Source organism: Hyperolius riggenbachi, chromosome 5, assembly GCF_040937935.1.
Source record: "Hyperolius riggenbachi isolate aHypRig1 chromosome 5, aHypRig1.pri, whole genome shotgun sequence".
NCBI lineage: Eukaryota > Metazoa > Chordata > Amphibia > Anura > Hyperoliidae > Hyperolius > Hyperolius riggenbachi.
The window spans coordinates 82,672,481-82,689,315 of NC_090650.1; the positions used below are offsets into that span (position 1 = coordinate 82,672,481).

Here is a 16,835-nt window from a genome sequence, read left to right on the forward strand (position 1 = left end):
AAAAACCATGGGTGTTTTTTTGCGGACACAAGTGTGGTCCCAGCCTTACAGTAAGATTCCAGATTTAGCCCCACCTCCTCCTGTGCATTGGAGAAGGGGATAAGCTAGTTGTCCTTTACATCATTTCAAGGTCATTTGCAAGGGTAGGGGAAGGACAATTTCTGCCTCCCTCTTCCAGGCTACCCAATGTCAAGAACCGTGTGGGATGGTACTGTCCAGACGACAGAGACCTATGTTTGCAGACTCAGTCGTCCTGGGCAATAGCAACCGTATGGAGATTAAACAGAACCCGAGGCGGTCACAAACATAAAAAAAAAGGATACTACCCAATCCGGTGGATCAGGTAGCGTCCATCTCTCCCCGACACTCCTATGTGCTGTATTTCTTCCCTTTTGGTTCTGTGACCCCTGTGGTCATAACATTGCAGATGCAGCTCTGTGCTTTCCTCCAATTAGCAAGGAAGGGGCGGGGAGAGGCGGGAAACAGACAGAGGAGAGCCAGTGAGAAGGCTCTCAGAGGCAGGGGAGCGGCGTTACGCAATAGTTCCCATCCTGCAAGGGATGCCCCTTCCCCATTTGTCTGCCGACAAATTGCTTGTCGCCAGATTGTGGGGCGTAGCGTGGCACAGGGGGGCTGAGAGCGGTGCGGAGGGCACACAGAGGCATGTCCTTCAGATGGTAACATGCCTGTGTCCTTTTTTTTTACATTCAAAACGGCCACTGGCACACGTTGAGAGGATTAAAAACGCTTGAAGGGGAATTGTGGGTGGCTATGCTGTTTTTTTTTTAAACTTCCAAAAACATTTTTTTTCTTTTTTTAAAAAAAAGGGGAAGTGAACAACACTATTGGATCGCTGCATTCTTAAATTTGGATATTTACATTGTGATTGTAGTGAATTCAGTTCAATACTACCCAATCAATTCATCGCTTGCCAGATCAAGCAGCTATAAACCTGTGCATGGCTAGAAGTATAAAGGCCCTTTCCACACTGCATATGCTTCCATCTGATTTTCGAAACACATGCATTTTGCAAGGACAAGGGAAAATTATAGAAATTGCGATGCGTCTTTAAGGGCCCATTTCCACTGTGCGTGGTGCGATTCGGCTACATAGCTGCATCGCACCACGATTGCACTGTTACCAATGCATGGCAATGGAACAGTTTCCATTGCGTACTGGTTTTGCGAAGAGATCCAAGAATCTACAGCATGCTGCAGATTCTTGCCTGCCATCTCCTCCAATACACGTCTGCATCAGAAGATGCGGAAGTGACGCGAATGGGAGCGGAAGTGATACGTAGCCGCATCGACTCTCATTCGCAAATGGAAATGGGCCCTAAGGCCTGGTACACACCATACACGTTTCACTTCAGATACTGCTTCTGATTGAGAAAGTGATCGGATCTGGGAATAAAATATGCAGTCTACTGATTGAAAACCAATCCCAGGTTTAAAATCAATCTATTTTTTGATCGGAAAGCAAATCGGACATGCTGGAAAATATCCATCAAAATACTGGCCATTTTCCCTTCGATTCATTTTGGAACGATATCCAATATGAAAAATAATCGGAAATATGATCAGAATTATATGATCAGAATTTGAAACAATCACATACGTTTATGCTTGTTTTCTATCTCCAACCAATGTCAGATAGGAATATTGATCTGAACGTACATGCCTGGTACACCCCATGCAATTTCCCATCAGACTGACAGTCAAATCGATAATTTGACAGGCCCGATCTGATTTAAGAACCTTTTTCTGATCTATGTAAAATTGATCAGAAATCAGATCGGATCTGGAGGAAAAATAATCGATTCAACCTGTCTGAACAGAAGTTGCATGGCAATTTCCAATCAGATCAACTGGTCGAATCGATTATTTCTGACAGGTATAATCACATTTCCAATCAATTTTATACAGAAGTATTCGGATAAAAGATCGAAAACATGACCGGACTTGTTGGAAATTATCAAATTGATACGTCGATCTGATGGAAATTGCATGGTGTGCCAGGCATAGGAGCTGAAGTGAAAATTGCATGGTGTGTAGCAGGGCAGCCCATGCTCCCAGGCGCCGATTCCTGCGCTCTTGCAACTTACTGCTGCTCACAAACAGCGTTCTTAATTTCCAAATACTAGTAATACACCTCTCCGATCAGCAGGAGCCCGGCCGCTCACAGTGCTCAGTGTGCTGTGTGTAATAATGATCCAGCAGCCCCCAGCACTCTCTCCCCACCCAGCACATGCAGTCCCCCCCTACATGTCATGCAGTCTATCCAACTGTCTGTCTAGGAGTGAGCTGTCTCCCACCCCCCCCCCTCTCTTTACTACTCCGGTGACGGGCAGCCGGGGCAGCCAATGAGAAAGCTGGAGTTCCTCCTCTCCCCTCCTCCCCTCTTTTCCCATGCCTGGGGGGCCGAGCCCTGCTCCCCTCCCTCTCTTTGTATCAGACATCCGGGTTTCCCTCCTGGCTCCTCTCTCTCTCTTTTTTTAGAAGCCATTTTGGAGAGAGTTCAGGATTTTTTGGAAGAATTCAGTTGAGGCTACAGGAGCAGCTCTGCACTCCAAGCAAAGTCCCGTCTCCTCCAGTGAGTGAGACCCCCAGAAGCCCCCCCCTCTCCCTGCTGGATCTGTCACATTGAAGTTTGGGCTCCTGTGTGTCTGTGCCTCCCCCTCCCTCCCTCTCTAATCTGCTTGCTGCAGAAGGTGGAGTTCTTGCAGGGGGGGAGTCACTACTGCTGCTGTTTGATCTGCCTGGGCTCTAGATTCACACACATTTCATTCCCACGGATCCAACATTACACGCCCCCCCGTGACAGAGGCTGCTGCCCACGCGTGGGTGATGCCCTCTCCCGCTGGACTGGCACCCTAGCTGCATGGAGGCTCCGCCAATGTGAAGGAATTATTTGCATGGGATTGTATGTGATCGTCTTCTATGGGCTGTGAGACCTCCACCTCCCGGGAATATGGGGGCTCTGGGACTGACTTGTGCACTTCTTTTGGCAACTTTCTGTGCAGGTAAGTCGTGGCCAGTCCTGGGCTTCCTTCCCTTCCTACAGGAGCCCCCCCAGATCTCTCACACTTCTCTATTTATTAACTTTAACCTGCCCTGCAAACTATTTTTCCCCACCCCCCTCCTCGTTGCCCCCATCGGGAACTTTTTTGTGTGTTATTTTGTTACTTTGTTTATTTTTTGTTACCGTTCCTTATATTTTGTTGCCGAGCCCTGTATTTTATTACTGATCTCATGTATATGTTGTTACCGATCTCTATATCTTGTTACTGATCTGATGTATATTTTGTTACCGATCTCTATGTTTGACTACCGATCTCTATAGTTTTGTTACTGATCTCTATATTTTGTTGCTGATCACCGATCTGATGTATATTTTGTTACGGATCTCTGCTGGTATCCTTTGTACAGTGCACGTGTCTGGGATTTTTCTTCCAATTAGTCCCTGTAATCCACTGGACACGTGTAGGCAGCCTATTAGCAACTAAAGGATCCAGATTAAAAGACACGAGTGGGGTCACTTGGTTAGAAACCCCTCCACTGGAGAAGGTGATAGGTGGGGGGGAGTGACAGTGGGTGCCTCGGTGTCACATTCCAGTGATTGGCACCAGATCCTGGGCAGCCCCATGTTCGCTTTGCCCAGGTCCCTGAGTCCTGTTTCTGCACATAGGCCAAGCAGGCGTGCTGTGACCGCTGCTAGAGGAACAGAGAAGGCTGCCGATGCCCCCAGGGGCTTGCTATTTTAATGAGATGATTCATTTGGCTTTTGATTTGTGACTGGTGGTGTGTAGTACATTGTAGTAAAATAAACCATCTCCTCCCACAAACACAGGTTCAGTGGTAATGGTGTGTGTGCTCTCAGGTTGTAGATGTGCTGCATTTTTCCTGTGACATGGACACATTGGTGGTGTGGGGGACATCATGACCGTTGCCTATGTTTATATGTATTATTATTTATTTCTATAGTGCCCACATCCTCCATAGCGCTGTCCATAGTACAAAAACCTATAATAATGAGTATGGATACATGAGCAGTTCAACACTGTGCAATCAGGATAGCTATCCAGTGAGACAAGTATAAATGCATACCATTGATGTGTAGTTTGAAAACCTCACCAATACTGATAGATGCTCATTTGATTAATTACACAGAAACCACAAGGGGGAGGTCCTGTCCTTGCAAGCTTACAATTTGTGTGTGTGTGTGTGTGTGTATATGTAGGTGTATGTATGTATGTATGTATATTATTATGTATGTATGTATGTATGTATGTATGTATGTATGTATGTATGTATGCATGCATATTATTGTGTGTGCTCGCTGTATGCAGCTTTGCATTTTAATTTACCGTATTTTCTTTCTGCCGTCTGGTCTGATTACAATCAGCCCCATACATGAGCTCATTGATGGCTGGCGTGTCCTTCTATAGCATGTATGTCATTGCCATGCCACGGATAGAGCCAGTGCTTTGCCTTCTGGGGGCTCTCCAGTCGCTCTGGCTGACATTTGTAGCTGCACAGCATTGGCTGTCCTTATTAAACCTCACATAACCCCTGTAGTATATGGTTGTATTGTAGCAAGGCTGAAAACACGAGGCTGTGACTGCAAATAGAGACTCTCTGAAAATGGCAGTGATTTGGTGGCGATACAGCTACAGCACATGCTGGTTTCCTGTGTGTATGTGTGTTGGTTGTGTGTGTATAGTAGATGTGTTGTGTTGTATAGATTGTGTATACACACAGGCAAGGCATGAGCAGACTGCCCCTCCTCTCTCCAAAGTGGCTAATGCAATTTCTTCAGACCCTAGACTGGTTCAGGGCTGCTGGGGGGGTTGCCTGCACGTTGTTGTGATGAATGAGGGGGAGGGGAGGCATAGTAGAATAGAAACTGATCACTCCAGTGTTTGGCCAACAATCAGGAACCTCTATCCTTCTGAAACCAACAATGTCCTTATGTGACAGGGGATGTGTAGCTTGTCCTCTCCTTCAGGGCTGCAAGACATGCTATGGAGGGAGGAGAGGAAGTGGGAACAAACCAAAATAAACCCCCTTTCGCTGGCACTACATTCCGGGCACGCCGAAAGGGCAAAAGACAATTGTTGTTTTCCTAATTTGTCATATACCGTTTTTGGTGTTTCCTTGTTTTGTTCTATGTCTGGGATGACTGCCATTGTGTGTATCAGTGCTAGCTGACTGCCAGGCTGTCTGTGTTGAAGGGCATTGCGTGCCCACCCACGCCCAAAAAATGTATGTTATTTGGAAACCATGAGAGAATGTCAATGAATTGTGGTTTTAGGGGAGTTGCTGTTGTTTCCCTGTGGCAAGGATAGCAAGGACAGGAGAAGGCTATATATATTTTTCCCATTTCCTTTTTTTTGTTTTTTGTTTCGGAATGTGGCATTAGTGGGGAAGTATAGGAAGCGGCACGCTCCATCCACCATCCTGTACTGCCTCTCTCTGCTTTCTTTGTTCAGGGCTCTCATTAAAAATGCAGTGCCAGTGTTTATAACACACACACAACCTGGCATTGTCATGACTCTCATTTTCACGTTAAACCCCCAGGAGATAGGGCAGCTGAAGAAATGCAATGCAGACAGAAACTGGCAATAGTTGGCTTTTTTTTTTTTTAAATCTTTATCTCTCTGTACATTAGTGCCGCCAGCGCTTGTTTTATAAAGTTTTTTTTTTTTTTGTTTGTTTTGTTTTTTGTTCTCTCTCTTGAGGGAGGTGTGCTAATGGGAGATATTTTTACACCTGTGATTGTTCATATGTGGGCTCAGGGGAAAAAAATCTGGTTTTGAGTCGTGATTGGGTATAAAGCAATACAATCGGGTGATATACAATTGTTTTCAAGTGTTGATACTGTGGTATTGTTGTTCACTTTAGAAATGTTTTTTGTGTTTTCAACAACTTGAGTGGGAGGATCAGGCTAATTTCTTTTTTTTTCGTTTTTTTTTATTTCTTTTTTTATTTTAAGATGAGTCTTTGTATAGACAAATTAATTACACGTATGACTTTAGTGGTCCTATTCAAGCTCCCTTGACATTGCTTTAAATTTTGCGTTGTGAATTTCCCCAGGCTTCTCCACAGGACCTTCCTGCTGTGGAAGGACTATATCATTTTTTTGAGTGTGGGCCATGGAGGACACATGCAGGTGGTTGTCATGTGGGCGCACTGGGGTGTGCTGCATGTTGAGTCCAGACCTGTACAGGAGGATTGGATAGTATCTCGCTTCCATAGCTCACATTCGTTTTCATGTTGGCTCACCAGAGGGGATAATACACACTCACCATCATGTGCTCCGCTGGTCTGCGATTGGAAGGTGCTTTTGAGAAAGGCACTTTAAAAAGTGTTGCTTTGGCCATGTTCTCTGCTTTCTACGAACAACTGCTCCTGATTGTTAGTGCAAAAATTTGTTGAAGTTCTATTTCCGCTTTTCCGTTCTATGTCAATGCATAAGATGGCACATTTGCATAAATTATGTAATCCACATCTGTCATTTTTGCAGTAGGTGTATTGAAAGTACCTAGTTGGCAAGGTTCTGTAATTCCTTTCTGCCAGGAGGGTGTGGGGGGTGCCTTTCCCAGCTCAGAACAGATCAGCTGACCTCTCCTACATTTCTCCTTTGATGGTGAGAGATTAGAGAACCAGAGACTAAGCACCCTCATGTATTTTACCATATATATCTATGGAAAAATGACAGTAAACACCTACTCTGCTTTTTGTTTCATTCTTCACTGCTCAATCTGCCTGTTATCAGCTCAAACGCAAAACATTTGCGTTTTTGTTTTTAGGTGTGAATGGGGCGTAACTGTATTGCACATTTAATATCCTATGCGCTAAAATGGAAGGCTAAACTATGTGTTGAAGGTGTATAGACAGGGTTGCACGCTGTGGTGGACAAAATGACTTTGAGAGTCAAATGTATGTAATGGATGGGTGTAGGTAGATCAGGTAAGCCTCTGGACTATCCGGAGCAGGGGTCAGGAACCTTTTTTGGCTGAGAGAGCCATAAACGCCACACATTTTAAAATATAATTGCATGAGAGCCATACAATATGTTTCAAACTGGGACTGTAGGGCTCACGTCCCTGTTGCCATGGTGATGTGTATACAGTTGATGCTCCAGGCAGCAGAAGTGTCAGACACATCTTCAGCTTCTCTTGGGTTTTAGCAACATCAGCAATTTCCCCGAGAGCCAGACAGGAGAAATACCGACTAACAGCTTGTACAATTAGCTAGCTGACTTGGGGGTTGATTCACTTTGTAGGACGAGATCCCCGCACTTTGTCCCAAAAGGCTGCCTTTCAAGTGACAGGCAGCCTATTGGGCCAATCAAAGTTTGGGGATCTTGTCCTACAAAGTCATTGGACCTGACAGGGTCCAGAGTGGGACAACTGGAGCAGCTGTTCGTTTTGGGGGGAGCGCGAGAAAGTTAAGCTGGCCACTAACGGTCCAATTTTTTGCGAAAAATCGTTCGAGAGATCAGAAATTCTGATCGGATTGGTTGTAAATAATCTCCATTGGTGGACACAATCGATTATGAACGAGTGAAAAAAATGTCGCCCGAATGAATTTTCGACGAACGAAAATTTGGATTTTCTTGGTGGTCGTGATAGATAGGAAGCAATGATTGGTTAGTTGATGGTGTAGTGAACGATTTTTCGTCCGATCAGAATTTCTGATCGCTCAAACGATTTTTCGCTAGAAATTGGACCGTTAGTGGCCAGCTTTAGTAGTACATGCTGCGCTGCCACACTAAGCAGTGTAGCTTGGTGAATCAACCCCTACTGATTTGTATGTGAGCCAGAGGTAGCCATCAAAAGAGCCACATCTGGCTCCCGAGCCATAGGTTCCCTACCCCTGATCCAGAGGCTTTCCCCCTACTGAGGTAAGTATCTTTTTATCACTTCAGGTATGTTTTTAAAGGACCACTATCACAAAAAACGTACAATTTTAAATACATGCAGTACATTTCTCCCAGAGTAATAATTGCTATAAATTACTTTTCTACTATGTTGCGGTCACATACAGTAGGTAATAGAAATCTGACAGAACCAACAGGTTTTGGACTAGTCCATCTCCGCATGGGGGGATTCTCTTGGTTCTCTTTATTTTCAAAAGTACTTGGTGAACAGCAGTTTCTCAGTCCAACTGCCAGAATAGTGTGCAAACTGGTAGGGAGACTGCCTGCATCATTGTATTGATTCTCTCCAGGGAGTGCTTTAGAAAAGCATGAATGAAATGCTGAGAATCCCCCATGAGGAGATGGACTAGTTAAAAACCTGTTGGGTCCCTCAGATTTTTACTAACTATTATAAGTGACAACAACATAGAGGAAAAATAATTTATAGTGCATTTTACACTTGGAGAAACATACTTTTTATTTGTATGTGTTTACACGTACTTAAAATTTTAACTTTTTTTTTTTTTGATTGTGGTCCTTTTAAGTGAGCGATAGCATGAGGTGAGCCCATCAATGCATTAGTCTAACTTCCTCCACAACTGGATGCGGCAATCGAGAACGGTGTCTAGATGGTCTGAGGAGGCAGGAGACCCGTGCAGGAATTTATGTATCAAAACTTCAGAATCTAATAGGCTATTGAATTTGAGCCTGAAAAGCAATTCTGCACTACTTCTAGGACTGAAAATACACTTATAAAGCATATTCATCTCCTATTGTGGTTCAGAATCAACTGCCATTCATGTTGGCAATGGAAAGCACCACACTGCAGCATCCAGATGTGTTTGGGAGATAAAGGCAGGTTGTGAGAGACAGACAGGACATGTACATTGGATATCCATCCACTGGCAAGCAGAGATTGAAATGTACCTTGCCCTCTGCAGCTGTCAATGGCAGCTGCTGATACTGCTCTTCAGAATTGCTGACTCTATTTGCCAATCGCACGCTTACAGTATTCATTCTCATATGGGATGAAGACTTCATGGCTGCCCTGATTGGGGCAGGCCTATTACTAACCACTCAGAATCCAGTCAGAAGATTTCTAGTTCACAGAGTAACAACTTATTTGTTTTCTTTGTTGGTGTGGAGAAATAGTGAAATTGGATTTGGCATTTAAGTTCAAAAACTTTTTTTTTTGTCTTCTATAGAATGCTATTGTCCTGAGAGGTGAAGGTAGATCTTCAGATTTGTTTCATTGAGAGAGTATTGACATTTGAAATGGGGGTTGGACAACACGTGGCAAAAGATGGATACAGAGATTTGCGTGTTATAATTGCATGACTTGATAGAAACAAGTTCTAATAAAAGTGACTAAACTGAAGACAGGACTGTACCCCTTTTGGGACTGCCCCAGGGCCGGATTTCAGGAAAGGCCACTAAGGCCAGGGCCTTGGGCGGCTGCAGCGCCAGAGGACATTTGGACATGAAATAGAGGTTGCTACGTATGAAATAAAAGGCTGAAAATGGGGAGCAACACATGGAAAGGGAAACTGATTTCAAAGAAAGCTGTTCAAGAATGAGAGGGGCTGATACAACTGGAAGAGGGGGTGGCACATGGAATGGGAGGGGCGCTACTGTGCTTAAAGGGGAAGCAAATTAAATGTCATTGCATTGCATCAGTGTAGAGTTGGCCATTAATGATATGATCCTTTGGACGTTTGATTAGAAACGATCGTTTGGGCGCACTAACAGAAGGACAACTGCTATCCATTTTAATCAATTTTAATGGAATTGATCAAAAACTGATATTACAGTCAAATTGGAGAATCGTTTGTGCAAGCATCAGATCGTTAATGGCCACCATAACACTGTTTACAACAATTTTTTTTTTTTTTTTTAGAAGAACTTTTAAAAATAATTGGGTATTCGGTTTCTGGCCACATAGCTGTACAGTCAATTTCTCTCACACTTTAAAGCGGACCTGAACTCAGAACTTCCTTTCTGCTCTAAAAGATGGGCAACAGCATAATAACCTTTAAAGAAAAACATTTCTTTGTTACAGCTGATATAAATCTGCAGTGTGTCTACTTCCTACTTTCTTGGAAGCAAACATAGGGTTAACCTCTTGTGTTTACAGTCAGCTGACACAGCGGAGAGATCGCATTACAACTTGTGATTAGACACAGATGATGGGGAATTAGGCTAAACTCTCTAAATACATACATGGTGCATGTCTCTGTATTCCTTCTGTCCTGTGCAAGAGTTCATGTCCACTTTCAGTGCCATTTGTGTCTCTTCTCCTCCTGCTCCGGCGTATAGGCGTGTTTCAGGGGCGGATATAGGAAGCATTACCTGTACAGCGGACAGAGCCATGTCTTGCAGTGATGTTGTTGTAGCCCTCCACCCCTGTGTTTACTATAAATACACTGCTGTTCTGCTGCGCGTGCGTAGGATGCGTATGAGAACAGGTCTCTGCTTCTAACATTCACTGGGAATTTATTAATGGAAAGTGTACCAAAATAGCAAGTGCATGAGATCAGCGATCTGTTGTATTTTTAGAAGATAGACAAGTTCAGCTATTATTAGCTCAGAGATTTTATTGGGCCTCTTTTTGTGAAAGCGGTGAAGGAACAGAGCTGTGAATCATTATGTTTACACACACACACTAGGATTGTAGAGAGGCTGCTGCTGCTGCTGATGTCAGTCTGGCTCACGTGCGTCCTCCAATCCCAGCAATAACAAGAGATGGAGTGTTTTAATATCATGAACCGCAGAGCATGCTTTACTGCCATACTGTAAACAAGCTCTGACTGTGTGCAGCAGGCGTTATATTGAACCCATGTGCTTCCTAAGGCGCCTGCAGTATGTGCAGCCAAACTTGGTCTAGGAGACTTTGGTTCAAGCGGACCTAAACTCAGAACTTCCTCTCGGCTCAAAAAGAAACACAACAGCATAATAACCTTTTAAAGAAAACTTTTTTTTTTCTTTGTTAGGCCTAGTGCACACCAAAGCATTTCGGCTGCGGTTTGCGATCCGCTTGCGGGTGCGGATCCGCTTGGGTAATGTATTTCAATGGGCTGGTGCACACCAGAGCGGGAGGCGTTTTGCAGAAATGCATACTCCCGGGCTGCTGCAGATTTTGGATTGCGGATGCGTTTCTGCCTCAATGTTAAGTATAGGAAAACCGCAAACGGCTCTGAAAAACGGCACTTCAGAGCGATTTGCCAGGCGTTTTTGTTACAGTAGCTGTTCAGTAACAGCTTTACTGTAACAATACATGAAATCTACTACACCAAAACCGCTACACAAAACCGCAAAACGCTAGCTGAAACGCTGCAGAAAAATAAGAAAAAGCGTTTCAAAATCTGCTAGCATTTTGCGGATCTGCTAGCGTTTTTTGGTGGGCACCAGGCCTTACAGTTGATACAAATCCTAAAATAAATCTGCACTGTTCCTACTTCTGCTTTCATGGAAGCAGGCATACTGTTAAGATCCTGTGCTTTCAGGTGAGCTTATCTGCTGTGGCTGTCAGGTGACACAGGGGAGAGATCAAATTACAATTTGTGATTAGACACAAATGAGGGGGGATTTGACAGGCTAAATTCTCTAAATACATACAGGGTGTATTTCTCCGTTTTCCTTCTGTCCTGTGCAAGAGTTCAGGTCCACTTTCAGTGATTTGAGTTTTCATCCTGTGGCTTTATATATTTTCTTTCCTAATTGTTATATTTTGGGCCTACTGCAGCTCTGTTAATAAAATATATGTATTAAAAAAAAATCCGCTTAAGGTAAGAATGATACAAAAACAAATTTTAAACACATTTATATCAAATGATACTGTTTCAAAAGGTTTATACTTTTAGTGAACGTTAAAGCTATAATTTAGTCTTGGTTTTAAAGCCACAGCAGACCCGCCACGAGGATCTGCGTATATAAACTGTATATACAGTAGAGTCCCTATATTTTTTTTTTTTTTTTTTTGTGCTGAATTTATCCAAGGAATATAGACAGACCTAAGAGTCTAGTCCACAGCTGACATGTTTTAAACCTCCTTGATCTTAATCCTAGCCAATATATTAAACATGATCGACAATGTTTGAGTCCATTTCAGCTATGATTAAGACTAGGGAGGTTCAAAACATTATTTCTCCTCCAGAATAGCGCTCCACCATAGACAACAATACTGTCACCACCACCAGGAACACCCTGAAGGATCCTCACTCACCAAATAAGATGGTCCCCTGAATGAGTCATCTTCATGACGAAATCGATAGGGAGGAGCCACATGTGGAAGTAACACGGACAGTGTAGTGGGATGCGGTGGCGTGGTGGAGCGAGCAAGCCCTGAGATTCCAGCACACGGCGGCCAGCCCGGGAGGCCGCACGGGGTGGAGCCCGTTCCTAACACTCCACAGGCTTACCAACTACCTGTAATATGTGAGTGGAACCTTTTTAAATAAATATACTTTTAAGATAAAGATGCCTGCGCAATGATAGCATTTGTTTGCATTGAGGTCACATTCAGGAAGAAAGGAGAGGTGATATCTGAATAGCATCTGACTGCCACAGGGTGTGGGGAGCCCATCAAATACCCCAGAGGCGAGATAAGGCCAATGTCATTGCTGGCTCATCTTATTTGGTGAGTGAGGATCCTTCAGGGTGTTCCTGGTGGTGGTGACAGTATTGTTGTCTATGGTGGAGCGCTATTCTGGAGGAGAAATACTATTTATAAGAAAGGACTAACTCAAGCCTTTTTACCAGAAGCGTACCCGTAGGGCTGTCTATAACATAGGGACTCTCTTGTTTATGTATTGAGTATATAAATCATATTGATTATTTAATACATCCTTGAACCATATTGGTAATTGCGGGTAAATTCATCTGAGCGCTGTGTAACTTTGTGTTTGAGGTTCAAAACATGTCCGATGTGGACTAAACTGTTATGTCTGTCTATATTTGTATCAGCTGTCACATTTCTTTGTTGCAGCTGATATAAATCTGAAGTGTCTGCTTCCCACTTTCATGGAAGCAGACTTGAGGTCCGTACACACGCCGTACTAAAAGCAACGACGGGTCCGTCGTCACCTTCCGCTGGGCGGGCGTTCCAGCAACAGTCCGACGTGTGTACAGTCTGTCTGCAGACTGATAAGGCTGTTTCTGCCTGGCGGATCGCTCAGAAACAGCCTTATCAGTCCGCCGACAGACTGTACACATGCCGTACTGTCTGCTATAAACCCGCCCAGCGAGAGGTGACGGCGGACGCGTAGTTGCCTGCAGTCAGGCGTGTGAGCAAATGACAACTTAGTCATAAGAGGGAATTACAGGCTGAACACTCTAAATACATACAGGGTGCATTTCTCTAGGTTTTCCTTCTGTCCCGTGCAAGAGGTCAGGTGCACTTTAAATGGGAGTTAGCCTTTATGACTTTATGTATAGTGTAAAAGCTGATTTAGCATTTTACCTCACAAATTGCCGTTAGAAAGTCAATTTCCTCTAAAACCGCTTTATGCTGTAGCCAGTAAATAAGGCTTGCTATACCTCTTTCCTAGATGTAATTGTTGGCTGTGGGCCTCAAGCCTCCCCTTGGCTCAGCATCTCGGTTATCCGCAGGATGTGAATTTGTCCAGCTCTGATTCTTGGCTTCTATACAAGGCTTGTGGTTCAGTGGTATTATCACATCTACAATGTTGTATGAAGAGTAATGTATTTCCGACCATAATTGGCAGTTTATAGAATAGCTCTGGTATACTGATGCTATTTAGAGCTAAAATATTTAGGATAGTTTATTGGCTTAAAGGCAACTAAGCACCTTCTTGACAAAATATATCAAACGAAGTTGCCACTAAGGGAGATTGGTAAATAGAATGGGCCATAGGGGAGGTGACCGGCATTACTTGCGGGGGCTTCTCCCCTAGTCCCTCCTGTCTATGCAGTCCTCCATCATCTTCTCCAGAGAGGACCTGTAGCTGCTGCAGTTTCAAGCTCCTGCATGTGTTGTACTCCCATTGAAGGACTATATCTCCTGATGGAGCTGCACACAAGGAACATAACAGAGTGGGCAGGCTGAGAGGGGAGAACACTGGCCTCAGCCAGTGCTCAGCGGAGTTGATCATCCAGACAAATGGCTCTCTGAGGAGGATTGGGGGCCGATGTACACACTCTAGATTCATGGCAGATGCAGCAATTCTCAGCTTCCTCGGCTGTGTTCAATCTAGCATGTGTACAAGGCTTAAAGTGAACCTGAGGCAAACCTCGGGTCTAAAAACGCATACTTGCCTAAGAAGAGGGAAGCCTCAGGATCCTGTAGACGCTTCCTATGTCCTCTTCGCCCCTGTCGCCACTAGCCGGGACCCTCTGGAATATCCGGGCTTTCTTCCTTTTCATGTATGAGCATGACTGGGGTAGCATAGAGCCACCCGTGCAGGCGCAGCCATATTTGCACAGGCCCAGTGTGGCAGCACATGCGTAGAAAGAGTTGGATCTTCAATCCAACAAGCTCTTGTTGGATGCCTTCGGGGGTCTGCAAGCAGCAACAGAGGCTGCTGCAAAAATCATTGGTGGATGGAAAAATCCAGAAGTGGGTTCACTACTTAAGGTAGCCATACATTGGTCGATTTGCCATCAGATTCGACCAACAGATAGATCCCTCTCTGATCGAATCTGATCAGAGAGGGATCGTATGGCTGCCTTTACTGCAAACAGATTGAGAATCGATTTCAGCCTGAAACCGATTCACCATCTGTGAAGCTGCCGCTGTCGCCCCCCCCCCCCCCCCCCCATACATTACCTGAAGCCTGGTCCCGGGCATCTTCTCCGCATCACGGCATCCGCGTATAACTTTCTGTCACTCCAGTGACAGCGGAAGTTCAAATAGAGTGCCCTCTAATTGTACTTCCGCTGTCACTGCAGTGACACAGGAAGTTATACACGGATGCCGTGATGCGGAGAAGATGCCAGCCGGGAGACGGTAGGTGATGCGGAGAAGATGCCGGGAGCCAGCTTCAGGTAATGTATACCTGCGTCAATCGTACGCCTCTAGCGATGCGCTCCCTACCCGCGGGCAATCAACTGTAATTTCCCACACGGAGGGATCGATCTATTTCGGGACGAAATTGATCGAAGTTTAGTGTCAACGATTTGACAGCAGATTCGATCCCAGTGATCGAATCTGCTGTCGATCGGCGGGCAATCGGCCTAGTGTATGGCCAGCTTTAATTAAGTATTTAGAGGTTATAAAACCCCAGGGGAGCTGGGAAACACTTGAGTGCAGGGAACAGATACATTCAGTAGTTCAAGATCTGTCTGTATAGGAGCTGAATAAGTGTTATCGTTCACTTGAGGCAGTCAAAATGCTACATTTGTTTTTTTTAACCCTCTAAACCAAAATTACAGTGTGGGACTCCAGAAAAGTTATATTTAGGATTAGGCCTATAGACCTATTTGTATTTTAATGTTAGGCTTGCTTTAAAAGCAGTGAGTTTTTAGGCCAAAGTCCGCGCATTGAGACCTGACTCTTACAAGGCACAGAACATTAAGGCCTGGAACCCACTGAAATCCGCAAACGCAAACCGCTAGCGTTTTGTCTGAGCGGTTCGCAAGCGGATTCATGCGCGTTTTTGGCCGTGTTTTGCAACATTGTATTTTTTTGCCCAGCGTTTTGCGTTTTGCGTTTTTATCCTGATTGGTCCTGTGAATTATTTTTCATTTTGTTACAGTGTGCTGAACCGCAAAACGCTAGCAAAACCGCTCAGTTTAGGTTTTGCTGAGCGTTTCCGCTAGCGGTTCAATACTTTACATTGAAGCGCTAACGCTCCCAAAATGCTGCACGTCCTGCGTTTGCGTTTCTGAGAAACGCAAACGCTCCTGTGGAAGTTGCCCCATCCATTAATATTAGCCCAGCGTTTTGGCAAACTGCTAGCGTATCGCAGTGCTGCCAAAACGCTGCCAAAAGCGCTCCTGTGGGTTCCAGCCCTTACATTGCGCTTTTTTCCTGGCGGGCTCAAAGCACCAGAGCTGCAGCCACTAGGACGTGCTTTAAAGACAGTAGCGGCGTTAGGGAAGTCTGGCCCAAGGTCTCCTTCCTGAATAGGTGCTAGCTTACTGTTTATTCTTTAAGCAGAGCTTGATGTATCTAGTTTCTTTTTTTTTTTTTTTTACGTGAACCTAGAGTTTGGCCTTGATGTATTTTATTTATCTTACCTATTTAAATATTGCTCATGCTTTTGTTAGCGAGAACATTGAACCATTCCTGTTTATCCTTGACAGAAAATCGAACGTCACTGGATACAGTTTAGGTGTAATCCAACAAACCTACTGGTATAATATTGCACAGTGGTAGGCAAATCATGCAAACAGTAGATACAATTCATGTCAATATTGACTTTCATGGAAACTGACCGCCCTAGACCCTCGGTAGACATGGCAGGAGCACTCTGACGCATGCATACCATCAGTATAGCTTCCTCGAGGCCCCTTTTACACTTGCAGGGCAAACCTGCATTGCATTATCCTATTTTATTGCAAGGGGACGGAAAGCAATACAAATCTATGTAGACGTTCACACTTACTGCGGTGTGCCGGAAGTATCCAATCCAACACAAGGGTAACTGTGCATTACCGCAAGCACCACGCTTGGCGCACAGTGTTGGGTAACGGAAGTCTGAGTGACACATGTAGTGTAAATGTTGGAGCGCGGTGTGGCGAGCATGCGTGGACTGCCGGGGTTCCCAGTGACTTCCCAGCAGGGAATACGTCACAGAGCAGGGGGCGGAAATACATTGATATTGCAAGGCTGACACTGTAAAGACTTGTCGGTAGCCTATGTGCTAGTGACGTGCTCTGTAGCTTTGCAGGGTCGAGGGGGGTGATCGGAGCAACATGGGTGTGGCATCACGCGGCAGAGCGAGTGTGCAGAA

General features: G+C 44.7%; 1 protein-coding gene across 1 annotated transcript in view; it reads left to right on the forward strand.

The window, feature by feature from the left end:
- Nucleotides 1-2,456: 2,456 nt before the first annotated feature.
- Nucleotides 2,457-16,835, forward strand: part of ACVR2B (activin A receptor type 2B) — a 219,517-nt gene continuing 205,138 nt past the window's right edge. The window contains exon 1 of the mRNA XM_068235924.1: nt 2,457-3,022. Within this exon, the coding sequence (XP_068092025.1) occupies nt 2,971-3,022 (52 nt within the window). The 5' untranslated portion in view covers nt 2,457-2,970. The remainder of the gene's footprint in view (nt 3,023-16,835) is intronic.